Source organism: Phodopus roborovskii, unplaced genomic scaffold, assembly GCF_943737965.1.
Source record: "Phodopus roborovskii unplaced genomic scaffold, PHOROB, whole genome shotgun sequence".
NCBI lineage: Eukaryota > Metazoa > Chordata > Mammalia > Rodentia > Cricetidae > Phodopus > Phodopus roborovskii.
This window is the reverse complement of record NW_026126598.1, coordinates 1,142,138-1,169,311: the sequence shown is the minus strand read 5'-3', so window position 1 is coordinate 1,169,311 and position 27,174 is coordinate 1,142,138. Positions and strand designations below refer to the sequence as shown.

Genomic DNA, 27,174 nt, shown 5'->3' with positions numbered 1-27,174 from the left:
ACTGTTTTCGGCTTACACACAGATTAGAGGGGACACAGTGCTCCCTGGGTTTTACTGTTCACAGAGAACAAGTGCCTCTGTTAGGCGGTCCCCTCCATCACAGCCCATCTTCCTCTTGATAGCTCCAGAGAGTTGTAACTCAAAAGGGCATGCCACTTAGAGCACAGAGTTTCATAATATTGGGGGTTTCCAGTGTCTCACAGCATCACCGCAGACCATGCCAGAGGAACACACACACACACACACACACACACACACACACACACAATTGGGGGTTTTCAGTGTCTCACAGCGTCACCGCAGACCATGCCAGAGGAACACACACACACACACACATACACACAATTGGGGGTTTTCAGTGTCTCACAGCGTCACCGCAGACCATGCCAGAGGAACACACACACACACACACACACACACACACACACACACACACACACCCTTCCCAGTTGTGGTATTCACTCATGCTCCAGTCCAGTGTCCTCTGAAGGGAACATGGGATGTGGCCACTGTGTCTGGCCTCTCTTTTCTATCGGGAGATAAGGGTCTGGGCTCCATGATGTGGATGGCATGTCTTGTCCTGTGTGTTCCCTCAGCACCAGTCTGTGGGCATCTGTGTGGCTTAAGCAGTTTGTCAGGGACACTCACACGTAGGTTGTTCTGGGGTGTGCATCTTCATTTCTTCCTGATTTAGCTCAATGTGGGGTTAGTGGGAGTAGCCTTGTTGATTTTGTTTTTGATGTTTTGTAAACGGGTCACACTCCATAGCCCAGCTTGGCCTTGAACTTATAGACCCCTCCTGCCCAGACTCCCCAGTACTGGGATGACAGGTGTTTTGCTACCACATTCAGCCTGGGCATGACTTTTAGAGGAGTTGTCCATCCGTCTTCCTAAGTGTGTAGTATTTTAATTCAGTTTAAGTTTACCAAAGGTGACCATTAAAATGGCTAGGGGCAACCAGGAAGGGGCAGCACTCAGCGGCAGAGGCAGGCAGATCTCTTGAGTTTGAGGCCAGGGCTGTCCTGTCTCAAAGAACCCTGTCTCAAAACACAAAAGGAAAAAAAGGAAGGAGAGGGAGGGAGGGAGGGAGAGAAGAAAGAAAGAAAAGAAAAGAAATGGCTAGGGGCAAGTGAATGACGGGATATCCGGACATGCCGGTCAAGCCCAAGGTAGAACATGTGGCCAGATGGAACAGGGACCAAGTGAAGTCTTGTGAGGACAACAACAAAGGAGTCCCTGCCATGGGCCTGGACTGGTGGGACAGGAGGGATAAGAGGACTCAGGGTGACCTGTTCTTCCTGTCCCCCCCCCCCCCCCCGTTTGCCTCAGGCAGCTTCAGCAGGCGTCATCCTGTCTGTCTGCTCTCCCCGCTTGGCTGAGCGTGTGGCAGATACGGGCAGTAGGCTGCTACCCGCAGGGCCTGTCGCATGCATAGTCCTGTCACAGCAGAGTCTGTGCCCCTCCATCTGCAAAGGAGGCATGTGCTCTTCTGCTCTGCCCCCTGTGGCTCTATCCATGTCCCAGTGTCAGCAGTCTTCACCCCAAAGGCCGAGGTTCCGGCTTATGTGTCTTCATGTGCTTGAGTCAGGATGGCCACAGTACCCAGGAGCACACAGCCCCCGTTGCTTTCAAGGACCCACCCCAGATTTGTCCTCTGTCCAAATTCTAGGGCTGTAGCCCATAGCTCAGCCCCCATCATTAAGGTCATGAATCTTGCCCCCCCCCCACGACAGGACGGAGCCCAGAGCCATACTTGGGCCCATCAGACACAGGCTCAAGTTAGTGGCGTCCTCAGCCCCGTCCCAGAGGCCCAGCCTGCTCTGGGTTTGAGACGAGCATAATCTCCACGGAATCTCTCAATATCCCCTCCACCCTGGTCTGGTTGAGTCTGTGGCCTTCTGGCCACTCCCTGAGGGGCCTCGTGGCTTAGGCGCCCGGTTAGGGCTTTTCAGCTGTCTCTTTGCCCTGAGGCCATATTAGAGAGGTGGCGCGTGTGGGCCAGGGAGTTCTGCTACCCAACAGTGTGTGTTGACTGGGGCACCTGGAGCTCTGCTAAGGGCCTCCCTGGCGGGCCCCACCTTCCAAGACTTGAAGGAGAAGCCATGGAGGCAGGACAGCCCCCTTTCCCAGGAAGGCCCTCCAAGAGCCTGTGGCTGATGCTCCAGCCTGACCTGACGCTTGTCCCTCCCCAGGCTGCTGTCACCAAGGCCCAGCCTCCTCACCCCAGCCAGCGATCCCCGGGCCAGTACCTCGCCCCAGAAGCCGCTGGACCTGAAGCAGCTGAAGCAACGAGCGGCCGCCATCCCCCCCATTGTGAGTGAACCCTGCATCCAGGCAGCCCACCTTGACCTTGGCTTCCTGTGTGCTCAGCAGTACGGGTGGGAGCTCTTCCCAGACCAGTGGCTCCCGGAGATGTGTACACAGGAAGGCTGGGAGGAGTTGGGAGGTTGGAAAGGCTGATCCGGAGGTTCCCCCACCTCCCAGACCAAGCAGCTGTGTCCAGCAAGCCCCCAGACCCCAGCGACACCTCAGCCAACTCATGTCCAAGCCCTGTCAGGTCTGTCTTTGGGGCCTTTGGGGACGTGACATTTTCCAAAGACACTTGGCTGGTTGGAACCTCTTCGGCCATTTCCCTTTTGAGATTTAGGCTTGGCCTTTCCGTTGAATTCCGCAGTTCATGGAGATCCAAGCTGGCCTCTCTTGTCAGGCTTGGGTGTTAGCCATGTGTGCCTGGCCTCACTGCTAGCTCCCCAAAGCCCACATGGCTACTTGTTACTCCCGATTCCCAGTGATGTGGGGTGTGCCGGCTAGAGTGGGCAATAGTGGGTCCAGCACCCGTTTGGCTCTGGGCAGCTGAAACAGGCCCTTCTTTGGTGGTGGTGACCCGTCGTATGTATGTTTGATGTTAAGACTCTCTGCCTCCACATGGGGGCTTTAAGGATGAGGCTGTCTTTGTGTACTTGGCTTTTGTGCCGGCCATACACGGCCACTCCCCAACTTATCAACCTCTGACATGGGGCTAGGATGTTCATGCCCACCCCATACGCCCCAGCAGGTCACCAAGGTCCATGAACCCCCCCGGGAGGACACAGTGCCCCCAAAGCCAGCTCCCCCTGTGCCTCCACCCACGCAGCACCTACAGCCAGAGGGTGACGTGTCTCAGCAATCAGGAGGAAGTCCACGTGGCAAGAGCCGGAGCCCAGTACCTCCTGCAGAGAAAGAGGGTGAGTGTTGAACGTGGAGGTACGGCGAGAGAGAGGGACAGCCCTCTCTCTGTTGAGCTCCTATGGCAGTGCCGGCCAGGCTGGGGAGGCACATGGTTACGGTAGCCGATCACAGGACTTGGCCACAAGCTCCAGAAGCAGCTTGGGCTGGGGGCTTTTGAGAAACCAGAGATGATGTAGTGCTGGTGGCTTGGTGTGTCTCTGTGTGTGTGTACACATGCACGCACGCACGCATGCGCGCGCGCACATATGTGCATGCAAACATAATCTGTGGCCAGCTTCTCCTTCGGTGTGAATCAGTTCGCATGTGACCTTTGGGCTCCCTAAGAGGACTCTGCTGGAACAAGAGCTGGGCTGTCCTGAGCCGGACTGGCTAGGCTCTCCCTGGCTAACACATGGATTGCCCACTGTCCACACCCTTCATCTTCAGCACACAGTATAGAGCCTTCTGCGCAAGTAGTGGGCGGCATCCTCCGGGGCTCCGTGGTACTTGGGCGTCTGTCCTGCTGCGCACTAGGAGTGTCAGAGGGAGGTAAAATTGCCGCCTAAGCTGGCATGAGAAACAAGTGGGTCAGGGCGGGTGCAGGGCGGTCTGTGGGCTGTGTGTGTCTAGCAAGGATCTGGCAGGGCGAGGTGGGGGTGGGGATGAAAGGAAAAGGCCCTTCGGGCCCTGAGAATTGCTAGAGGAGGTTGTGGCTGGCAGAAGAGTGGGAGAGGAGGTCAAAGAGGGAGATGGGGACTAGATTGTGTGGCTACAGCTACAGTGGAAAGTAGCTTTGAGTGACAATGTGCTGGGGGAGGGGAACGTCATCTGATTTGGGGGGAAAAATAATCAGTGTCTGGTTCTTGCTGAGAAAGGGCAGAAGGGAGTAGGGCAGGGGTGGGAGACGGGTTGAGGCGCTCCTCCCAACAGCTCCAGGGCAACCTGGACTTGACAGGTGGCCTTGGAAGTGGGAGGAAGGAGAGGCTTGAGTTTCTTCCTGAGGCCAAGCCAGAGGGACATAGTGATGACCCCTGGGGTATGAGGGCAGGGGTGTCTTGTTGGGGCTGGGGCTGGAGCATACGACAGTGACTGGTGGGTCTAAAGAGGCCAGGTGTGGTGTAGCACGCTGTGTTAGAGAAGTCAGCCACACTCAAGATGGGGAGGCAGTGGGGGAGGGGATAGGCACTTGTTTGGCTCAGGCCAGGCAGCTGGGGCAGAGCAGGGCTGAAGCCATCCAGGACCAGCCAGGTCCTGCTGAGTTGGGGCCCCAGGCCTCAGGCCCTGGGAAAAGAGCCAGCAGCCCATGGTCTCTGAGGCTGGTTCTAGGCCCATCTATGGGGCCAGGACTGCTTTTTGTCTCCTAGACTCCTCCCTGGGGAACATTGCACCTGGCAGCAGGCTCTGTCTCTCACGTGGTCTGGCCACCACTCTGCTCCCCAGGGGACACATGAACCCAACATGCAGGAAGCCAGCTTTCTCAGTCCTGGCTCCAGCAGGGAGTCTCTAGGCCAGGAAGGTCCCTCGGGATCCCTGGGCCCAGCTGGAGGAACAGGTTGTCCATCCTGGCTCTTAGCCACCTGCCTGCATTGGCTGAGTCTGACCCCATTTCCTTCCAGCCTGAGACTTCCTCTCTGTCCCCCAGCTTTCCAGAGCCAAGCTGGATGGGGCAGCCAAGGTGTACACAGAGCTGGGCCACCAGGTGTTTGAACCTCCTGGTTCAGAGCAAGCCCTGTATGTAGAGAGTATGAACCCCAGGCCAGTTCATTCTGTGGGCCCTCGCCTCCCCAGGGCATGAGTTAAGAGGGCAGTTGGCCTCCCTGAGGGACACATATGCACTGTAGCACTTGGGCCTCTGTTGCCACAACTTGCCTTTAGTACAACATAGGAGTACGTGGAGGTAGCGCAGGAAACGAGCCTATCTGCCAGTTCCTGTTCCGAGGCCAGGGCCGCTGGCCTTCACAATTTCTGGGTGATTTATGAACTCCAGAATGTATCCAGCCAGGGCTTGCAGCTTAGAACAGATTGCAGGGTAACATGAGAGCTTGTGGAGCCTCACTGAGTACTGGCCTGAGAGTCACAGGGAACGTGGGCCATGTGGCATAGCCATAAGCACAGGTCATGGGCTGCCACCCGCTGCCTGCATGCCTAGCTGTCCCCTGCACTCAGTCTGTAGCTGGGGCCCCAGTCTTCCCATCAGTAAGGTGAAGGAACAGACTGGCTGTGGCATCTGGGACAGTGCTACCTTTTGCTGCTGTTTGTAGCCATGAGAGTTCCAATCCAGATGTGGCCACATTTGGCAAGTGGCTGAAGAGACCTCATCAAATGGGTCTGGTCGCATCAAGGCCTGGCTGGGGCTCAGCCCAGTGACTGGCATGTAGTAGATGGGTAGGACTGCCTCTGCGCCGGTGCTCATCTGGAGTGGCTGCTGTATATCACATGCAGTCCCTGAGCAGCAAGCCTGAACCACTATTCTTGGTCCTGTGCACCTAGCTGGTAGCATTTGCAGGGAGCTATGTAACAAACATGCGCTCCGTTGTGCCGCCCCAGCTCTGTCGTGGGTGGCAGTTCCATGGATGGAGGTGGCCACAGCGCGGTGAGTGCCATCCCGCCTAAGGGGTCTGCCAAGCCCTCTTGCCTGCCATAGATGGATGCCTTTGGACTATTGATCCCTGAGGCCTATGCTCATAGGCCAGTCCCATACCAAGCAAGTGTCATGGGGACACGCTTGGCATCACACCTGCGCTATCATTTCCCCATGTCCCTCTTGTCAGAGTCCTCTCACAGCTGGCCAGTGGGGCTGCAGGGTACAGGATGTCGGAGCACTCCCTGACTGCCCACCTCCTCCCTCTCTCAGCAGAGAAACCCTCATTCTTTCCGGCCTTCCCTACTGAAGGTCCGAAGCTACCTACTGAGCCCCCACGCTGGACATCGGGCCTGCCCTTCCCCATCCCTCCGAGGGAGGTGATTAAGGCTTCCCCGCACGCCCCAGACCCCTCTGCCTTCTCCTACACACCACCTGGTGAGTAGGCATGCTGCTAATTATGTCTGCAATCAGGGGCAACCAGCTCTTTGTGCTGGCACAGGGCTGTATAGTGAGGGGTTCTGGACGCTTGAGACCAAGCTAAAGGTTTGGCCTGCTTAGTACTAAGAAGCTAGGGACCTTCCGAGGCTTGGGAAAGACGCCATACTACATGCAGTGGCTGTAAGGAGGTGCTTGAACTGGCAATGGGAAGGCCTAGCATGGAAGATTCTTTCCGCCAGGGACTAAGCCAGAGAATGGGGGGTGGCAGTCTTGGTTGACATGCTATGAGACTGGTTGGGGAGCCACCTAGGTTTTCTATTCTTGGTGGGTCTCACCACCATTAAAAGGAGCCCAGCCGGAGGTCAACAAAGGTGAGCCTCAGCAGGGCCTAGCCTAGGTAGAGCTGACCCTGAAGGAAGGATGAGGGTACCGAGGGAGATTGGGGGGCGAGGAAAGGCGTGCCAGGAGGAAGGATCAGCATGTTCAAAGGGGCAGAAAGAGTAGGGACATAAGGCACCAGGTCAAGCTGTCACAGCAGGAAATTACTACCCAGCCAGCCCAGGGATCCCCAGTCACGTGCCCTTGAAATCCATGCCAAAGGTGACTCTCTGGAGGGCTGTAGGGAGCCATTGCAGGCTCAGGGTGTAGGGAGGGGATGGCCCGCTGACTTTGGGAAAGATCCTTTGACCCCTGTGAGAGAGGAGAACCCTAAGGGAAGAGTGGCGCTGGCTTAGAGGGTTGATGTGGAATGGGAGATGGTGGTGCAGGGCTGGAGGGATGCTCCAGGGCTTTGGGGTTCCCTGTAGGGCTCAGGTCACTGAAGCAGAGCCTTGTAGAGGAGTCCCCAATATACACTTACTGTTTCCTTGCAGGTCACCCACTGCCGCTGGGCCTCCACGATAGTGCCCGGCCTGTCCTACCACGTCCTCCCATCTCTAACCCCCCACCCCTCATCTCCTCTGCCAAGCATCCCGGCGTACTTGAGAGGCAGTTAGGTGCCATCTCCCAGGTGAGTGCCTCTTGGGCTGGGTCTCCCATCACGGAGAGCTTTCGGGTCGTGGGAGTTTTCCTGGGGTGGTGCTGGGTGGTGGCTGGTACCCTCTCTCCTGCTGCTTGGGCCAGCCTGTGTGGCTATCTGGATCAGAGGCTGTGCATTCCGCTCTACAGCCTCGGGCAAGTGACTCAGCCTCTCTGGGCCTCAGTTCACCCTCTGTTAGTGGGAGGGTGAGGAGCTGGAGCTGCAGCAGGCTGTAGAGTGTCATGTGGTAAGCCCTCTGCAGCCTGCTTGCCTGCCCTCACCACGCGCATGTGCAAAGCATTCACACTACGTCCTTTACAGCACCAGCCTCGGGTGGGTGTTGGCCTGTCCACTGGTTGTGCATCTGAGAGGGCCAGCAATCCTGTGCCTGACCTGTATATATCCTCAGGTCTTAGGCAGGGCTCTCCCTGAGTCTGAGTCTCCCTATGACCTATACCCTTTCCCTGGCAGGGAATGTCAGTGCAGCTTCGAGTGCCCCACTCAGAGCATGCCAAGGCCCCCATGGGCCCCCTCTCCATGGGGCTGCCTCTTGCTGTGGACCCCAAGAAGCTGGGTGAGTGCCCATGACCCTTTGGTTCCTGTGATCTGTGCTGAGGGGTGGGCAATCTTAGCCTGAGGAGCCCAGTGGAAGGGGCAGCCTGAGACCCCTGTGTATTGTCTCCCCCAACCCCCAGCCCCATTCAGTGGAGTGAAGCAGGAGCAGTTGTCCCCACGGGGTCAGGCTGGGCCACCTGAGAGTCTGGGAGTGCCCACTGCTCAGGAGACCTCTGTGCTGAGAGGTAAGGCCAGGCCAAACACTTTCACCTCCTAGAGAGCCCAAAAGACTACATCATAGCTGTCTCCTCACCTCTGAGACACTGAAAGGGATACTTGGGTGGCTTCCAGGCTTGGGGCCCTAAGAGCTGTGTCTTATGCCTTCTAGGGACGGCACTGGGCTCCACCGCCAGTGGGAGCATCACCAAAGGCCTCCCCAGCACCCGGGCCGCAGACGGCCCCAGCTACCGCGGCTCAATCACCCACGTAGGTGTTGGGGGCAGGGTGGTGCAGGCAGGCAGAGTGGTTGGGATGGGATGAGATGATCTCCGAGCAGACCAGAGATGCTGGACTGAATGGTCACTGTGCCGTGTGGGGTCAGGCCTAGGATGATAAACAGAGCAAGTGTCTCATGTCTCAGGCACTTAGCTGTGGCAGGAGTCACAAATCAGTGAAGTGCCTGGACTTAGAGAGTCACCAGGGCCAGGAAGGAGGAAGTGATACGTTAGTTAGCATGGCCAGAAGGGACAGATAGAGTAGAGTTGGCAGCTGGCTCCTGGCACATTACCCAGTGATGGGTGCTAAACTTGGTACCACTGTGTATGCTCAAACACACCCCTAAGAGGGCCACAGTGCCTACCACAGTGTCCTTTTAACTCATCACGGGGGACAAACGTCAATGCCCCAGGCTTCCCCTGGAGTCTGTTCGGAAATAGTGGGCTTTTGAAGGCAAAGAGCAAAAGCTGGGGGCAAAAATTCAGCCATATACTCTGGCAACAGTAGCCCTCCCTGACTCAGTTTCCCCTCTGACAGAAATATTATCACCAGGAGAGTTATTCTAAGGAGGTCATAGGGCACAAGGTCAACATGCAGAGCTTCAGGGGCCAGGTCTGAGGGATGCCGGCTCTTAAAGGCTGGATGACCTTTTCCATTGATTTATGCTTAGTGGAGAGTGAGGTCAGCACTCTTCAGGGCTGTCTGTTTGGGACAAAGTCAGGGACAAAGGCGTTGGTGAGGCCCACATGGGTGGCAAGTGGAGACTACACACCCCAGTGTTGTCTGGCTACCCTGGATTCCTAGGCCATGCTGCCCATACCCTCTCAGCTCCCAGGACGCACTCAGGTCTTGGAGCAGGTTGAAAGGATCATGGTGGCTCTCCATGTCTGTGATTATTTCTGTCCTCAGAAGGCAGTCCCTCCGTGCTTGGAACACACACACACACACACACACCACACCACACCACACCACACCACCCCCTTTGGTCTGTGAGTATTTCTGTCCTCAGAGGCCAGTCCCTCCACACTTGGGACACACACATACACATCCCACATCCCACACACATTTTTCCCAGACAATAGTGCCTCCCTTCCTTTCCTCCAGATCCTGTCTGGATTTTCTTACCATGCACCTGGCCTAACAAGCAGTCATCAGCTACTTTAGAAGGCTTTTCCTGACCAAGCTCTGGGTAAAGGGGAAGCACCCAGAATCAGCCCACACTGCCCCTGCCCCATGGGGACTACTCAACAGATCAAAGCCCACAGGAGGCTCAGCCTAGTGCACATCACTGAATCTCCTCCCAAGGCCACGAAAGAGAACGTTCAGGGTTGGGGGGCATTCATTTGGGGTCCTGAGAGCCAAGCCAGAGTCCTCACTATGTAGGTGTATGAACTAGTGTTCAGAAAAATGAAGTGGCTTATTAACAGCAACCAGCAACATGGGGTGACCGCTCCCAGGCTACGCTAATGACCCCCTCCTCATGCTCAGCTAAGTCAGCTAAGGTGGATACTGCCCCACCAGACAGCCTCCGAGTCAGTATTTCTGAGTCGGTCATACTGGTCTCTAGATGCCCTAGGACATCAGTTGGCATCTGGGGATATCTTTGCTAATTATAGTGGCCAGAGGATGAAGGAGTGTTGAGTCAATAGCAGCTGGCAATTCCAGGCCAGGAAAAGGTTCCTGAGTGATCAAGACTGTTCCATACCTCAGTTTCCCCATCTGAAGTAGATAGAGTAATAATATCCAGCCTGATGAGGTGGCTCAGACATGTATTCCCAGCACTGGAAGGGCTGAGGCAGGAGGGTGGTGCATTCCAGGCCTATGGAGTGGGAGGCCTTGTCTCTGAAATAATGTAGTACTAGTCTTAATAGCATCTATGAGAGGGTGCAAGTGAAAGAAAGGCCGGGTGTTCGCAAGAGCGCTGGCACGAGGAAGCCAGGGCAAGTGACAGTAGTAGCAGTGCTGAGTGAGGTTCTGCTGTGTATGTATTCTGTGTGTGCTTTGTGGGATCGCAGGGAGTGTGTGGTGAGAGTCACCCACAGATCTGGGTGCTTACCCCTCCACCCCCATAGGGCACTCCAGCCGATGTCCTTTACAAGGGCACCATCAGCAGGATTGTCGGTGAGGACAGCCCAAGTCGCCTTGACCGGGCAAGAGAGGACACCCTGCCCAAAGGCCATGTCATTTATGAGGGCAAGAAGGGCCACGTCTTGTCCTATGAAGGTGAGTACAGGGCTGTAGGCAACGAGGAGGCCCTGGCAGTTAGGTGGAGTGGCTGTGCCTGTCCTGTCCCCCTCTCTTTCCATCCCCAGGCTCTCTATTGTCAGGACAGACTAAGCAAAGACACTGGGAGCAAAAACACATCAGACGGTACCTGTTTGCCAGCTCAGGATACCCTGCAAGGGGTGTGCTGGAAACCGCTTGTTGATTAGGTGTCAAGAAGCCTGGGCTGTGAGATGCATCCCCAAACATCAGCTGTGGCCTGTCCATACTTGACTGAGACGGGGAGGTCCTCTGGCAGGGTGGGAGGCATGCGGTTGCCTTTGGAGTTGGCATTGCGCTCCTCTAGGGGGCCTTGACAGGTTGAGGGCTGAGCCTCGGTTCTGCCCACCTTCCATATGAGGAGGTAGATGCACTCAAGGTCTTTCTGTGAGGGCCCTGTCCTGACCTTGCAGGAACAAGGCAGCCTGGTTATGGAGAATGCTGTGGGACTTACAGAGGTGTCTTTAAAGACATGCAGAGCTGAAGTGGTAACCAGGAAAGAGTAGGGGAGTGACTTCCTGTCCTGCAGGCATACAACCCAGCAGAGGTCAGGGCTGGCCTTGGTGGCTTCCCCTGACATAGATAGGCAGGGAAAGCTGGGTGCGATTTTGAGCGCCATGACAGGGAAAATCTGTGGTAGGCAGTGCAGCCCAAGAGTTGAGGGACCCTTGACCCAGCGGCCAGGTACCCATCCCCAACACTGCCCGCTGCAGCCTGGGGTCTGCCAGCTTCTCCGTTTCTTCAGCCCCACGACCCCCTGGTCCTTGAAGTACTAGTGGCCCAGTGTGGCAGTGGTACCTACCAGTGGAGCCCAGTCTTGGGAAAGGGCTGCAGCCACCTCTAGTGCCAGCTGCATGTCCTGCTGACAGCTCCCAGTAATGGTAGAGCCAGCTGGCACAGGTCCTGGCTGACCCTTGAGTCACAACTTGGGAGTCTCCAAAGCCTGAGATTGCGACCTTCCAGTCCGTGTGTGGAGATTTGGATGCCCTCTGTGTCCTGGGTCCAGTGGGTCTGAAGCAGTTCAGGGTGCTACTCACTGTCCACCCCAGCCCCCACTGCCAGCCCTGTTATTGTAATCTCCCATCTCAGAATGTCCAAGTTACTGGAGAAAGCAAAGCCACTTACTGCCAGGCATGCTAAGGCACAAGTGTAAAAATGGCTTCCCAGGGTCCTTGGGCCAGGTGCACACATCTATGCATATGCAGATCTATAGAAGCTTATTGGGGGGCTTCCCTGTGTACGAAAACTGTGTTGATATGTCTTTATTAATGTGCGCATACACCCATGGGCACAGATGCACACCCGCCTGCATAGCAGTGGGCGGCACCACCCATGCTCTTCCTGCGCAGAGCAATTCCCAGTTGAGCTGGTTCGAGGTTCCCATGGGCTCAGCCAGCCTGCCTTCCAGTTCTGCCTGTTTGCAGGCCAAAGCCCATGCCTATGGTGCCAGCACCCTGCAGCCACCCCATATTATATGTTCTTTCTGGCCCGCAGGTGGTATGTCCGTGTCACAGTGCTCCAAGGAAGATGGCAGAAGCAGCTCGGGCCCACCCCATGAGACTGCTGCCCCTAAGCGCACCTATGACATGATGGAGGGCCGTGTGGGCAGGACCATCACCTCAGCCAGCATCGAGGGTAAGTCACCAGAGCCAGGTGCTATCCCAGGAGCCTCCCACACACCCAGGCTGGAGTGGAAAGGGAGGTGGCTTCTTGACATCCCTAGAGAGAGCCAATCAGTGGTTGGTCCAATGTTGACAGAGAAACTGAGGCTCAACTTAGAGCAGAGTGGGATCCAGGGAAAGGGGCGCTTACTTGCTGGGTCCTCTGACGTAAGGAGACTGCCGTTGGCGGACTCCAGCCCTCCCAGACACCTTATGGTGACACCATCCCTTCCTTCTCCAGGACTCATGGGCCGTGCCATCCCCGAGCAACACAGCCCCCACCTCAAGGAGCAGCATCACATCCGAGGCTCCATCACACAAGGTACACCGCCCCTTGGTACCATTCTGTCCACAGGCTGAATAGATTTGGAGACAGAGGGCAAGCTCCTCCCACCCATGCCTTTTTTTAGGTGGAGTGACTACTCTCACTTCACACCAGGAGGTGCCTCAGATCACTGAATGGCCCTTTAGCTCATGTCTTTGTGATGAGCCTCACAATGTGGTTTCAGCTCATGATCCCACTTCCTATGAAGAAACGGGCTCAGAGAAGTCAGTTTACATACCCAAGGTCACACAGGAAAAGGTGGAATTTGAACTCAGGTAGTCTAGATCCAGGCCCCACTGTGGGGAGCCCCCAGACCAAGCCAGGTGAGGCTGTGGGAGTCAATACTGTTTGCCTGGCAGGGATCCCTCGGTCCTACGTGGAGGCCCAGGAGGACTACTTACGTCGGGAGGCCAAGCTCTTGAAGCGAGAGGGCACACCACCGCCCCCACCACCACCACGGGACCTGACTGAGACCTATAAGACCCGGCCCTTGGACCCTCTTGGTCCCCTGAAGTTGAAGCCAGCTCACGAGGGTGTGGTAGCAACTGTGAAGGAGGCGGGTCGCTCTATCCATGAGATCCCTCGAGAGGAGCTGCGCCGCACACCTGAGCTACCCCTGGCCCCACGGCCTCTCAAGGAGGGTTCCATCACCCAGGTATTAGGAGCACGTAGGAGGGGCCAGGGCGTGGCCAAGCCTAAGGGGGTTCTTCTCATACTGACCCCATTGCATTGATGCATAAATTGAGGCCCAGAGAGGTTAGCAACTTGCCCTGGGTCACCGATGGCATTTGTGAAACATAAGTCTTGAGTCCCTATCTCTGTCATTTTGCCGCTGTCAACATCTCCACCTGCATGTGTGCATCAAGAGGCTCTGTGGGGGGCCTGGTTGCACCTCCTAGGACCACTGCCCCCTCCCATGGCCATGGCTTGATGGGAAAGAAAAAGACAAAACCCCTGAACAAAGGCATCTAGGGAGGGACTGTCACCTGATGCCAGGGACACTCAGCAATTGACCAGAATGAGAGAATTCTTTTGGACATTAAGGTGCCGCCCCTCTTTTAAAATAGTAACTAAAATATTGGGCCCTTCTGAATCCCAGCACTTGGGAGGCTGAGTGAGGAGGATTGTTAGGTTCTAGGCTAACCTCAGCAAAGCAATACTCTGGCTTAATTCCCTTCCCCAAAGTTTTAAAGTTTAACAGTAACAAAAACAGAATAGAAACTGAGATCTGGGGCCCAAATGTGCCCAGTGTCCCCAACCTGGCTTAGGCCATGGGACCCTCTGTCTGTGATACCCGGTGCACACAGTTCCCTTCTCCATGGTGCCCTCTGAGACCTGACAGTGAATGTGATGCCAGCTCTGGAGCCATAGCCCAGGGTCACAGGTGCATCTGGCTGGACGGTCGGGGTCCCACTGGGTGAGGAAGGTTGTGTCCACCTGCAGTTGGCCTCACTCTGGCAGCCCTGGGTCAGTGGGTGTCTCTGGGGTTATAGCTGGGCTGGCGTAGGCAGGGTACCCAGCCTCCTGGACATCATGGGTTTCTGCCCAACTACCCAAGGGATTTGAGATGCCCCGCCCTGTGCAGAAGCATAGCTTCTGCAGCTGGACAGCCAAGTACAGACCCACACCCTCTTCCTAGGGCACGCCACTCAAGTACGACTCCGGGGCGCCCTCCACTGGCACCAAAAAACATGATGTGCGCTCCATCATCGGCAGCCCTGGCAGGCCCTTCCCTGCCCTGCACCCTCTGGACATGATGGCTGACGCCCGGGCACTGGAGCGTGCCTGCTATGAAGAGAGCCTAAAGAGCCGGTCGGGGACCACCAGTGGTGCAGGAGGCTCCATCACACGTGGAGCCCCAGTTGTCATGCCTGAGGTGGGCAAGCCACGACAAAGCCCACTGACCTACGAAGACCACGGGGCCCCCTTCACCAGCCACCTACCACGTGGCTCACCTGTGACTACTCGGGAGCCCACGCCACGCCTTCAGGAAGGTGAGTGGGTGAGGCTCCCACAGGTTGCCTGTGGTGGGGAGGGGACAGCTCACTTTCTCCTCTGCCTCCTGTCACAGCCAATCCATCTGCTGCCCTGCCTCCACACTGCATTCAGAGCCTTCCTTGTTCCCTCTTGCCAAAATTTTTTAAATAATTTAAATCAAGGCTGAGGAGAAAGCTCAGTGACGAAAGTACTTACAGCACAAGCGTGGGGACCCGAGCTCAAATCCCTAAGACCCACATAAGCCAGGCACACTCACACACATCTGTAATCCCCATGCTCCCCAGTGAGATGGAAGGCCAAGACATGAAGGCTCCTGAAGACCAACATGTGGGATTGTCAATGTCTCTCTCTCACATACACACATCACGGCACAATGTACACTTACATTCATGTGCGTGTTCGTGCGTGCGCGCACGCACACACGCACGCGCGCGCACACACACACACACACACACTTACAATGGGCCAGGGCAGTGATGGTGCACACCTTTAGTCCCAGCAATCAGGAGGCAGAGGCAGGTGGATCTCTGTGAGTTGAAGATCAGCCTGGTCTACAAAAGCGAGTTCCAGGACAGCCTCCAAAGCCACAGAGAAACCCTGTCTCGGAAAACAAACAAACAAAAAAATTACAATACTGATCTTCTAAATGAAACATCCTCTCTCTAGAGTACATCCTCCAGTAATGTTGCCATGGTCGAGAGCACCCACATGTGTGGTCGCCTCCTCCACTGTGTCTTGTTCTTTGAGCCCGCCCTCCCCTTGACTTCCTGTGCCATTCTCAGCGCCTTGCGCGCATGCAGCCTTTGCACGTGCCGGCCTTCTGTCCAGAAGGCTCCACTTCTGTTTCTAGCCAGCCCCTGCGTACCCCGCGTCACCCTGTTCAGATGTCAGAGCTTGGGGGCAGTGGCCACCTCCAGCCAGTTCCAGACACATGTTGTGGCTTATAGCCAAACATCTCTCTTAAGCCCGTGTGCTTCCTCCCTACCTTGTCATCCATCTCCTGCCTGTGACAATGGGTCCTTGGGGTGATCCCTCTTCTCATCACGGGAACTGCCAGCCTAAGAGTAATTCACACTGATAGAATGAATGAGTGGACAATGACCAGAGAATGATGTTGTCAGAAGGGCAGAGATTCTGACAGTGTAGCCCAGTGCCTCTGCTCTGAGGCTGACGCCTAGTGACCTGTCCCCACAGGCAGCCTTCTATCTAGCAAGGCGTCCCAGGATCGGAAGCTGACATCGACACCCCGGGAGATCGCCAAGTCCCCACACAGCACTGTGCCTGAGCACCACCCCCACCCTATTTCCCCCTATGAACACTTACTCCGGGGTGTAAGTGGTGTGGATTTGTACCGTGGTCACATCCCGCTGGCCTTTGACCCCACCTCCATTCCCCGAGGGCTCCCTCTGGAAGCAGGTGGGTACCCTGGACTTACAGATTTGGGGATTGGTGATTCTTTCGGTGGAATATTTGGGTTTGGAGAGTGGGGGATAGGCCTGGCACTGAGACCAGCAGCAGGTTCTAGGGAATGGGCTGGGTCTTAGTTATTTTCCTGCAGGGCTCACCTGTGCCTTGCGAGTTCTTTAAATGAGGGCTCCAGTGTATGCCATCACGTGGAGCCTTTTTGAAGGCACCTTTGTTAGTGTGTCAGGACCTGTATTTTTGATGTATTATGTCAGGGAGTGCTTCCCAAAGCATTGAGAGCAGATGTCCCACATGATCAGGGAGCAAGCCTTAAGCTCTGTGTGTACAGTGGGGAGGCATGTGGGTACCCCAGGAGAGGAAGCTGGCGGTGAAGAAGGGGGAGGGTGAAGACAAACAGGCATGGACCTCCTGACCCTCCCTCCCTCCCCAGCAGCCTACTACCTGCCCCGGCACCTGGCCCCCAGCCCCACCTACCCACACCTGTACCCACCTTACCTCATCCGCGGCTACCCTGACACCGCGGCTCTGGAGAACCGCCAGACCATCATCAATGACTACATCACCTCGCAGCAAATGCACCACAATGCTGCCTCTGCCATGGCCCAGCGCGCTGATATGCTGAGGGGCCTGTCACCACGAGAGTCCTCGCTGGCCCTCAATTATGCCGCTGGCCCACGAGGTAAGTAGCCTAGGACTGTGCCCATCAGCAGAGCCTCGTCCTGTACCATCCAGTGCTGTGGTGTACAAAAGGCACTGGTGTCCATATGTGTCCTGCACTGTACAAGGTGGGCAAAACTGGCCAGGTGGATGCCACTGAGTGCACCCGGTTGGCTGGGTGGACTAGGTGACACATGCTGGCTCCTTGGCATGTCTCACGTCAGTTGACATCTGACAACTGTGTCAGTAGCAGGCACCTCTTGCTATCATGTACAGTGGGCCTTTACATGTTGTTCTGAGCCCTTGCTACAAGGCATCTTTTGGCATCCAAGAGATCAGAACACAGTCTGGGCCTGTGGTATTACATCCCTGTACTCTAAGAACTCGGGAGTTAGAAGTGGGAGGATCAGGAGTTCAAGGCCAGCCTCGGCTATATAGTGTGAGGCTAGCCTGGGCTACATGAGACACTATCACTACAAATAACAAAGCAGAAAGAGAAATGAAAGTGTGAGGCTGTGGGGAGCACTGGCTTCTTTTGCCTTCAAACAGTGGTTGTTCCCAGACGACCTTGTGGCTCCTGAAGCCACTCTGAGCCTTCTGAGGGTAAGGGCTGGGTGCAAGGAGCTGCTGATACTGTAGGAAAGGCCTGTAGACATACAGGGGGAGGCACTGCTTTAGCTCAAGAAATGTTAGTTGAGAGACACTACATGCCAGGGGCCTGGCGCCTAGCTTGGCACCAGAGAAGGGCACTGCCAGGTACAAGGTCCCTGGCTCACCCTCGGGTTCCTACAGCTGACCACCCCTCCCCACAGGCATTATCGACCTGTCCCAAGTGCCACACCTGCCCGTGCTGGTGCCACCAACACCAGGCACCCCTGCCACCGCCATTGACCGCCTTGCCTACCTCCCCACGGCGCCCCCACCTTTCAGCAGCCGCCACAGCAGCTCACCGCTGTCTCCAGGTACGCCTGCCAAGTGGGTGGGTGGGTATGCGCCTTACTCCTTACGCTCTGCTGGCAAATTCTGGCCCCTTGGGCTTTAGCTCAGACTCTGACCTTGGGGTTTCCAGGAGGCCCCACTCACCTGGCTAAACCAACTGCTACATCCTCGTCGGAGCGGGAACGGGAGCGTGAGCGAGAACGCGACAAGTCCATCCTCACATCTACCACCACAGTGGAGCATGCACCCATCTGGAGACCTGGTAGGGCACCCCAGACCCCGCCCCACCCCCAGGTCCTCATGGGCCACCTGGGCCTGCCCCCTGACTCGGCGGCCTGTCACCAGGTACGGAGCAGAGCAGCGGGGCTGGGGGCAGCAGCCGCCCCGCCTCCCACACCCACCAGCACTCGCCCATCTCCCCCCGGACCCAGGACGCCTTGCAGCAGAGGCCCAGTGTGCTGCACAACACGAGCATGAAGGGCGTGGTCACCTCCGTGGAACCCGGCACGCCCACGGTCCTGAGGTGGGCCAGGTTGGCACCGGGGGGAACAAGCCTGGGGGGAGGGTACACAGATGGATGTGCTGAGTGGGAGGGGATTGTGTGGATGGGCAGAGAATTAAACAGACGGAGGTTTTGGTAGGTGGGTGGATGAATGTATTGGCGAGAATGTTAGGAAAGAGGAGTGGGCAGATAGGTGATGTTTAGGCAGGTGGAGGATGGCTCAGAGAAGGGTATGCAGTGGGTAGACGAGATGCACAGGTAACTGGGCAGGTGGTAGTAAGTGGATAGAGGATGCTTTGGATAGACAGGTATGTGGGTGGATAGAAAGCAAGATTGACAGCTAAGTGGATGGGGTGGATGGAGATGGATAGATGGACTGATGGATGCATGTATGGATGGATGGGTGGATGGATGGATGGATATGTGTGAAAGCAGGCAGACAGCTGGGTCAGGTGGATGACTGAATGGGTTGGAGGGAAGGCAAATGAATGGGTGGTAAGTGAATGGATGGGTAGATGAATGGATAAATGCATGGATGGACGAATTGGTAAATGGGTAGGTAGATGAGTAGGTGGGTAGATAGATGAGTAGATGGATGGATGGACAGATAGGCAGACACACAGAGGAACGAGTAGATGAGTGGTTGGTGGATGATGGATAACTGGATGGTGTATGTGTGAGCAGGTAGGTGGATAATGGATGGATGAATTGAAATATATAAAGGTGGGTGGGGATGGGTGCATGGATATGATGGGTGGGTGAAAGGGTAGCTAAATGTGTAGGATGGACGGACGGACTGATAGACTGACAGGTGGTGAATGATGGGGTGGGTACATGAGTCAGTTGGTGGTAACTAGTATGTAAGGCCTGGGAGTATCAATTTGAAAAAATGGGACGGTGAGCTTAATGGATGGGTGGCTGCAGGGCTAGCACTGCCCATTGCATTGGAGCTGGTGCAGGCTGTGGACTTCTGCCTGGAGTCAGTCCCATGCTTCCTGACTCGTGTACTCTTTGCTATTGAGAGGCTCAGCATTGGTGCCAACTTCTAGGAGTGCCTCCGTTGCCCCTGCTTGGGCTTCCTGCCCTCTGCTCACCTCAGTTGCATCTGGCCATGTGACAGTAGCTGCCCTCAGGAAAGAATAGTCTGTCTTTTCCTGTATGGGTTGTTGTCTTCTCAGAAGCACTGGCACCCTTGCCTTAATTGGTGCTGTGTTCTCAGGGTCAGGATGGTGCTTGGCGCCTGGTAGGGACTCAGAGAGAAGCTTTGGGCATGAGAGACTGAATGGGGCCAGCCTCTCCCAGGCTTATTCTGGGAGTCTCAAGGAATGCGAGCATCCATTAGTCACAGGCAGAGACTCCAAGAGGGTGAGGTAGTCATTCGCCAGCCGGCACTGTCTGAACCTTTATCTTCCCTTCCAGGTCCACCTCCACCTCTTCGCCTGTCCGCCCAGCTGCCACATTCCCACCTGCCACCCACTGCCCACTTGGTGGCACCCTTGAAGGGGTCTATCCTACCCTCATGGAGCCTGTCCTGTTACCCAAGGAAACCTCCCGGGTTACCCGACCTGAGCGGCCCCGTGTGGACACTGGCCATGCCTTCCTCGCCAAGCCCCCAGCCCGGGAACCTGCCTCCTCACCCAGCAAGAGCTCTGAGCCCCGATCCCTAGCACCCCCCAGCTCCAGCCACACAGCCATCGCCCGCACCCCAGCAAAGAGCCTTGCACCCCACCATGCCAGTCCGGACCCGCCGGCGCCTGCCTCCTCAGATCTGCACCGAGAAAAGACTCAAAGTAAACCCTTTTCCATCCAGGAATTGGAACTCCGTTCTCTGGGTAAGACCACCCTGACAGCGGCCACGTTCATAGACGCAATAATCACGCGTCAAATTGCTCACGAAAGGGGGCCGCGAGAAGGAGGTTCGCTGGCCAACGACTCCCCTGGCGACGGTAAGACATCCGGCCTGCCACCTGCCCACCCCATCTGTGGCCTAAAGATATTTTCAGATCTTTGCTTTTAATTTTTCCCCTTTTTTGGTTGGTTTTGGCATTTTGTTTTGAGCTCATCCTCGTCAGTTCGCACGCTGTGGTGACTCCAACCCACACAGGCGCACCATCATTTGCACGCCCTTTCATCATGAGTTGTTTTTTTTTTTTTTTTTTTTTTTCCTTTTTGGATTTTTTTCGCCTTTTTTTCCTTTAATGAATGGATCTGTGGTTTGGACTCGACTGCACCTCTCATCTCCTGCCACTGCCTACACCTTCGTATGGGGGAGTGGGGATGCGGGGCTACCAAGTGACTGTGTAGCCAGCCACCCTTTGTGGAGGAAGTTAAGACAGGGAGCGAGCTGGAAGAGAAAAGAGAGAAGGCTACCCAGAAGCCTGGGTGTCTATCTCTCCTTTCCGTGGCAGCATACAGCCCAGAGAGAATGGAACTTCTCTATGTTGGGTCAGGGGTAGTGAGGCTGGGCCAAGGCAAAGGACCCCACATTGATCCAGTCAGCCCTCACCCCACACCACCTAACACCGGCTCACATGAGCTCTCCCTCCCATTTCCCCAGCACCGCCAGTCTATTTCCCTCATCCTAGCTCCCACTGCCCAACCCAGACTCCCACAGTCCTTTGGGTATGTCTGTGTCCTAGCATACGGCCTGATCTCCCATCATTCACCATTCCTTCTCACTGGCCGGCTACCCCTGGGCTGATTTTATTGTCTTCTATCGTGGGACCCAGCCAGTGCGGAGGAATGGCTGGGAGGCAGCGAGCATCTCCGCCCAAGCCCACACCACATACTGACTGCAGCCCACTTGTTACAGGGTACCACAGTGGAGCTGGCTACAGCCCCGATGGGGTGGAACCCATCAGCCCCGTGAGCTCACCCAGCCTGACCCATGACAAGGGGCTCTCCAAGCCGCTAGAAGAGCTGGAGAAGAACCACTTGGAAGGGGAGCTGCGACACAAGCAGCCAGGTGACACCCTGGGAAAGTAGCAGGTGGGGGACCTGAGGCACAGCTCCAAGCTGTCCCCAGCACCTGACAGCTCTGCTGTGTCCTCAGGCCCCATGAAGCTCAGTGGGGAGGCCGCCCACCTCCCACATCTGCGGCCATTGCCCGAGAGCCAACCCTCATCTAGCCCACTCCTCCAGACCGCCCCAGGCATCAAAGGTCACCAGAGGGTGGTCACCCTGGCTCAGCACATCAGTGTAAGTACCTCTGGGAGAGCAAGTGGGTATGGGGGTGACATCCCAGAGTCAGGCAGGTGTTAACATGTGGTGGCCGCCATACACAGTCCTTTGGCACCACCACCATAAGGTCCACATTAGGATGCTTACCCAGGAGACCAAGAGCCAGGTCAGGGTTCTGCCCTACCCTACTCAGAAGGTTTGGGAGGTTCTGGCAGGATGGGTCCCTGAACTGCTGTCCCCTCTCCACAGGAGGTCATCACACAGGACTACACACGCCACCACCCACAACAGCTCAGCGGTCCCCTTCCTGCCCCTCTCTACTCCTTCCCTGGAGCCAGCTGCCCTGTCCTGGATCTCCGCCGCCCACCTACCGACCTCTACCTCCCACCCCCTGATCATGGCACCCCAGCCCGGGGATCCCCGCACAGTGAAGGGGGCAAGAGGTGAGGATTTAGTCACTTCAGCATCAGATGCTTACTGAGGGGCAATGGTGTGGGGGCGATGAGCTCAGCAGGGTGTTGCGTGGACCAGAAACTGATGCTGTGGGGAGCAAGAGCTCACTGAGGTCCCAGAACCAGCACCAAGTAGGGTGTCAGATGAGTACCCTCTATATACCAACTTAGCCAGGGGTCAAATGCAACACTCCAATTTAGCACATGGGAAAACGGAGGCATAGAGAAGTGAGTTACCATCCCATATCATGTACACACATTCTTATCTCAGCTGGGTTCACAACACAGGTCACAACCCCCTAGGCAGCCTGGCATGGTGGCCCACACCTGTACGCACAGGTGAGGGGGCTCTGGGGAAGCTGAGGTCTGTGAGCTTCAGGCCAGCCTGCACAGCACACCAAGACTGCCCTGACTCAAAAATAAACAAAAGCTCCTAAATGTTGCATTATTTCAAAGAGCTCCAACCATGGCCCAATCTCAATAGCCTGCTGGGGTCTCTATACCTCAGGTGCCACTGTCTGGCCATTCACAGGGAATCATGCAGGGCTGTGCTGTTTACGGGAGCCCTGCTGTGGGCAGTGGGGTGTCCCCTTTGTGAGGAAGAACTCTACCCTCAGCTGAGATGCTATCTCCATTAGGTCCCCAGAACCCAGCAAAACATCAGTCCTGGGCAACAGCGAGGATGGCATTGAACCTGTGTCCCCACCTGAGGGAATGACTGAGCCAGGACACCCTCGGAGCGCTGCATACCCACTGCTGTATCGGGACGGGGAACAAGGGGAGCCCAGGTACCCATGGCATGAACCCTGCTCAGAGGTGGCCTCAGCCCCCTAGCATGGTGGCTCTTAGCCACGTCCAGCTCCACAGGTGATAAACTTTGATGGGGCTCCAGTAGCAGCACCCTTGTCCCGTCTGGAATCTCAGCCTGATCCATGCCCTGTTCAGTCACTTGCTGGGGATTTAGGAATAAGCTGGAGCAAACAGGAGAGGGGTGGATGAGGACACGGTGGAACAGGCCTCTAGCCTCAGGCGAGTGTGTGTTCTTGGGGCTTCTTGTGTCAAATGTAGCTCTAAGAGGCTGCTCATATTGGGGCAACTCATAGTGCACCTGGAAGGCTCACAAGCTAACCCCAAGCCAAGGCTAAGTACAGACTCCAGCAGTCCTGGGATGGGAAATGGTTGGTCTCGAGCACCTCACTGTGATCCAAGGGGTGAGCTTCCTCTTGAAAGGCTTGCAAATGCAGTACCCAGCCTGCTGACCCTGCATGTCTCATGCTTTCTGCAGAATGGGCTCCAAGTCTCCAGGCAACACCACCCAGCCGCCAGCCTTCTTCAGTAAGTTGACTGAGAGCAACTCTGCCATGGTGAAGTCTAAGAAACAGGAGATCAATAAGAAACTCAACACCCACAACCGGAATGAGCCAGAATACAGTAAGAGGAAGCCAGGGCTGGGGCTGGCAGTGGGAGGGAACTAATACTCTAAATCCCGCCCTGGAGGAGCCTGACATTCTGCCAGTGGGTACTAACTAGCTCAGCATATGGTGCTACAATAATAACTCTGTACATAGTAGGCACTCAGTAAAACCTATACAAACAGCCGGACTCCAGGAAACACAGCCCATTCCTCCAGGTTCATGCTACAGACATGGTGCCTTTCACCATGGCTGATTTCAAAAATGCTTGTACTTAGCTCAGAGTCACATGGATGCTTAGGAGAATACACTGGAGAAGTGACAATTAAGGCCTTTACACTGTCCCCTTCAACCAGTAGTTCCCTCCTGGGTGGCTTGGACAGATGAGCAAGGTGGTTCCCTTCTGGAGCTAGACTGTAGTAGCTCTTACAGGTAGCACAGGCCTAGTTTGGTGACCAACTGCCAGAGTAAGCCTGGAGGATCAGGTCCCTAGTTGTGCCCAGACATTCAACTCAGACTGTACAGGGGACAGATAACGGTGCAGATCTCCTAGGACATGTGAGCTCAGGCCTTACCTACCTTGTCACCCTGCTCTAGATATTGGCCAGCCTGGGACGGAGATCTTCAACATGCCCGCCATCACTGGAGCAGGTAACCCTCCTGCGTGTCTGCATATCAAGTTGTCTTCCCCAAACTGCTGACTTGGGGACAAGGAGTCTTAGCCAGTTCAAGTTCGGCCCCTCCTCCCAACCTCAGTGGACCCAGAGTATCTCAGAAGGCCAGCCAGCCTCCACTGCCTAGAGTCCTCCCCACCTGAGGAGTTTCTGAGGTTTGAGATCAGGGTCCCTTGAGTGGGGGTCAGGTACATGTCAGTGGGGACTGTCACCATGTGTGAACCAGCTGGATTTGGCTTGGGGTACACACAGGCATCTCTAAGTCTCCATCTGGGGATTCCATCAGGGAGCTTCAGCCTTTCTCCTAAATCAAATGAGGGTATAAAACATGGAGATGGGTGTCAAACTCACATGCCGTTTGTGGCAGAAATTGTAGGCTTTCTGGATGGTGCTTGGGATTTAGAGTGTCTTGGGGATTGGAGGAGCTCCAGACTCCTGGCCAAGATCTCCATGGCTATAATTACATTGTCCCTGTGGGGGGGGGGGCAAATGGGCTTGAAGACACCTGAACTGAGACTGAGGCACAGGGGTGTCTGTGGGGACAGGGGAGGGTTGCTGACTTTCCTCATGAGCGTGTGGAGCCTTGGAAATGCACCCTTGGGGACATTTCCTGAGGGCTACAGGAACTGGGGGGGGGGGGGTTCTGGTGGGGAACGTCACAAGCCCAGAAACATACCAGAGGCTTTGCTGAGCCTCAGGTGGAAAGAAACTGATCAAGGCAGTAATGTGGTTGGAAATGAATATTTCTAGAATGCTCTAAATCTTGATGTAGGTGCTAGACATCCAGGTGTATGTATATATAGAAACTCATGGAGTAGTGCAGTGATTTGTGTTAAAGCCTAACTTAGTTGACTCATATATATACACATGCACATGTGTACCTACTCATGAATTTCCCTTAAGTTTTAGTTCTCAAAGACATGTTTCCAGTTCTGGCCTGTGACACTAATCCCCTGCTGGAGATGAATAGGGAAAGTCATGCCTGTGCCCAGTGCCAAGTCATGAGCTCAATACCCTGGGGACAAGGCCCCGAAGCAGTGCCCCTTAGGAGGCAGGAGGCCCCCCTCTGTCCCCCTCCACCTTCTTCTGGACATGAAGGAGTGTGTGTGTGTGTGTGTGTGTGTGTGTGTGTGTGTGTGTGTGTGTGTGTGTGTTCACCTTTGTTGGAAGTTCAGCTTTTTCTTGGTGGCTTTGGCTTAGTCCTGAGGGAAGCTAACTGGGTGCTGTGAGAGACCCTGGCCCCCAGCTTACCTGAACCCCAAGGGAAGGAAAGAAACAAGCCTGAGCTGCTAGCAGTCGTCCCAGAATGGGGTTGTGAAAACGACTGTCCCTCCAATTCAGGAGCCTGGCTAGTTTACAAACCAGGGACTTTGCCAGCATGTGGGGCCATGTGGTTTCACAAGGCTCGGGCAGTCTGGAGGTTCACAGGGTACCACAGAATGCCCTGTGGCGTAGGCTGGGAACCCTGCAGATGAGGTTTTGTTGTTGTTTGTGTTTTTTGTTTTTGTTTTTTTTTTTTTTTTTTTTTTTTGGTGGTGGTTTGGTGTGGGGTGAGGTCGGTTTGATCTGGTTCGGTGGTTGTTGGTTGTTATTTCTGTTTGTCGGGATTTGGAGAGATTCTCTTGGTACTTGGGAGAGAAGCAAGGACCTCGTTCTCACCAAGCCAGTGTCCTGCCCCTGAGCAACAATCCGGCTCTCTTGCTCCTTCTCACTTTGTTGTGCAGGGTTAGCATTGATCGCACTAAACTCACTGTAGATTAGGCTGGCCGTGAGCCTGCTGTCCTCCTGAGTGGCTGGGGTTCCGGGCCAGCTAATCAGGCTCTGGCCTCAAAAAGAGATTCTGGAAGCAACCTGAAGCAACTGGAAAGATGTCTACCCAGCCTGGCATTTCCATAAAGTCCTACGGCCCAGTTGGGCAACGGTGGGGAGGTGGGGAGAACCCAAATAGTGAGGATTTTCAAAGGCTCAGTGGAGATGACAGGAATCTCTTGAGGCCAGTTTGTTGATTTGACCACTCTGTCCTTGGGGTCGGGCCAGCCAGGGCTGGAGTGGCCCTACACCTGTCTAGCGCTGCCCTGTCCTCGCACGCACATAACTGCATGGCTGTGACCCCCCCCACCCCTCATGCCCAGCTCTGTACCTTTCTCCTCTGGTTCCTATGGGGAGAGATGGGGCAGGGGAGGCAAGCCCAGCTTGGGTGATCAGGCACACTGAGGTGTCCCTTAAACCCCTTAAGAAATAGGGGACAGCAGGGGTCCTCTGGTCCCCACATGCCTTCCTAGAATCCACCCATCAGAAGACCATGGCTGGATTTTTACACCCCCACCCCCTATCCCCGCCCCCAGCACCTAGCTCTGGCTTGACTCGGTGGCACAGACAGCCTGCTCTTATGCCACCCGCTTGTAGTCAGAATTAAGTAAACAGCCTCAGCTGTGATTGGGGTACAGAGAGGACTTCTGACTTCCTGAGGACAGGTACAAATGGGGCTGGAGGTCCTGTAGCTGCCCCAGACCCCCCTCCCTGGACCAGCCCAGAGCTGCAGGGATGGTGAGGAACCCGCTTCAGCGCCCTGCAGAGAGGTGGGCGGGAGGGAGGACAATGCTCTGCAGATGTGTGCTCACTGTGTCTCTCTCTCTCCTCCCTCTTTCTCTCTTGCTACCCTCTGGCTCCCCGGCCCCGGCCCCCGTGTGTCCGTCTGTCTGTCTCTCTCCCAGGCCTTATGACCTGTAGAAGCCAGGCGGTGCAAGAACACGCCAGCACCAACATGGGGCTAGAGGCCATTATTAGAAAGGCACTCATGGGTAAATATGATCAGTGGGAAGAGCCCCCGCCGCTCGGCGCCAATGCTTTTAACCCTCTGAATGCCAGTGCCAGTCTGCCCGCTGCCGCTATGCCCATAACCACTGCTGATGGACGGAATGACCACGCACTCACCTCGCCAGGTCTGCAGGCCTGCCCCCGCCCGCCCGCCCGGCTGTGTCCCTCCCCACCCTGGTGTTGTTAATCCTCTCACCTCCCCCCTCGAGCTTGTGAGCTTGTGACCTTATTTTTGTGCGTGTTTGACATCTAGTTTGCTAATCCAAAGCTGGTCTGATGTCCCATGTTGTGGAGGGCGTCCCCTCGTCCCCAGAACGTTGCTTCTCCTATGCTCACATTGCTACCCACATCCCGCACCCCCCACACCCCCACCCCGCTGCGTGGACAGGGATGGCAGTGGCCAGGCCCACCATGTGTGGCCAGGGCTTCTGGGAGGAGTGTAGTGTGAGCATGACCCCTCAAGGGTCAGGCAGCGCTCGGTGAGCTCCCACTTTGCCAGAGCCTGTAGTATTTGCCCTTCCCAAGCAGGGCCACAATCAGAGAGAGGTACTCCACTGTCCCCTTCTAGGGTCA

General features: G+C 55.8%; 1 protein-coding gene across 22 annotated transcripts in view; it reads left to right on the top strand.

Moving 5' to 3' along the window:
- Positions 1-27,174, top strand: part of Ncor2 (nuclear receptor corepressor 2) — a 160,327-nt gene that overhangs the window by 131,046 nt on the left and 2,107 nt on the right. For 6 of the 22 annotated variants that reach the window (XM_051204928.1, XM_051204924.1, XM_051204926.1 and 3 more), the window contains 25 exons: positions 2,193-2,313; positions 3,053-3,224; positions 6,062-6,226; positions 7,102-7,238; positions 7,719-7,821; positions 7,943-8,047; positions 8,191-8,288; positions 10,370-10,520; positions 12,054-12,194; positions 12,462-12,542; positions 12,905-13,200; positions 14,185-14,539; positions 15,738-15,959; positions 16,399-16,647; positions 17,438-17,587; positions 17,695-17,826; positions 17,910-18,096; positions 19,486-20,012; positions 20,879-21,031; positions 21,119-21,264; positions 21,496-21,689; positions 22,337-22,486; positions 22,984-23,129; positions 23,708-23,761; positions 26,499-26,726. In XM_051204928.1, coding sequence (XP_051060885.1) covers positions 2,193-2,313; positions 3,053-3,224; positions 6,062-6,226; positions 7,102-7,238; positions 7,719-7,821; positions 7,943-8,047; positions 8,191-8,288; positions 10,370-10,520; positions 12,054-12,194; positions 12,462-12,542; positions 12,905-13,200; positions 14,185-14,539; positions 15,738-15,959; positions 16,399-16,647; positions 17,438-17,587; positions 17,695-17,826; positions 17,910-18,096; positions 19,486-20,012; positions 20,879-21,031; positions 21,119-21,264; positions 21,496-21,689; positions 22,337-22,486; positions 22,984-23,129; positions 23,708-23,761; positions 26,499-26,726 — 4,463 coding nt within the window. The remainder of the gene's footprint in view (positions 1-2,192; positions 2,314-3,052; positions 3,225-6,061; positions 6,227-7,101; positions 7,239-7,718; positions 7,822-7,942; positions 8,048-8,190; positions 8,289-10,369; positions 10,521-12,053; positions 12,195-12,461; positions 12,543-12,904; positions 13,201-14,184; positions 14,540-15,737; positions 15,960-16,398; positions 16,648-17,437; positions 17,588-17,694; positions 17,827-17,909; positions 18,097-19,485; positions 20,013-20,878; positions 21,032-21,118; positions 21,265-21,495; positions 21,690-22,336; positions 22,487-22,983; positions 23,130-23,707; positions 23,762-26,498; positions 26,727-27,174) is intronic. The other 16 variants (XM_051204937.1, XM_051204942.1, XM_051204934.1 and 13 more) reach the window with 14 other exon arrangements.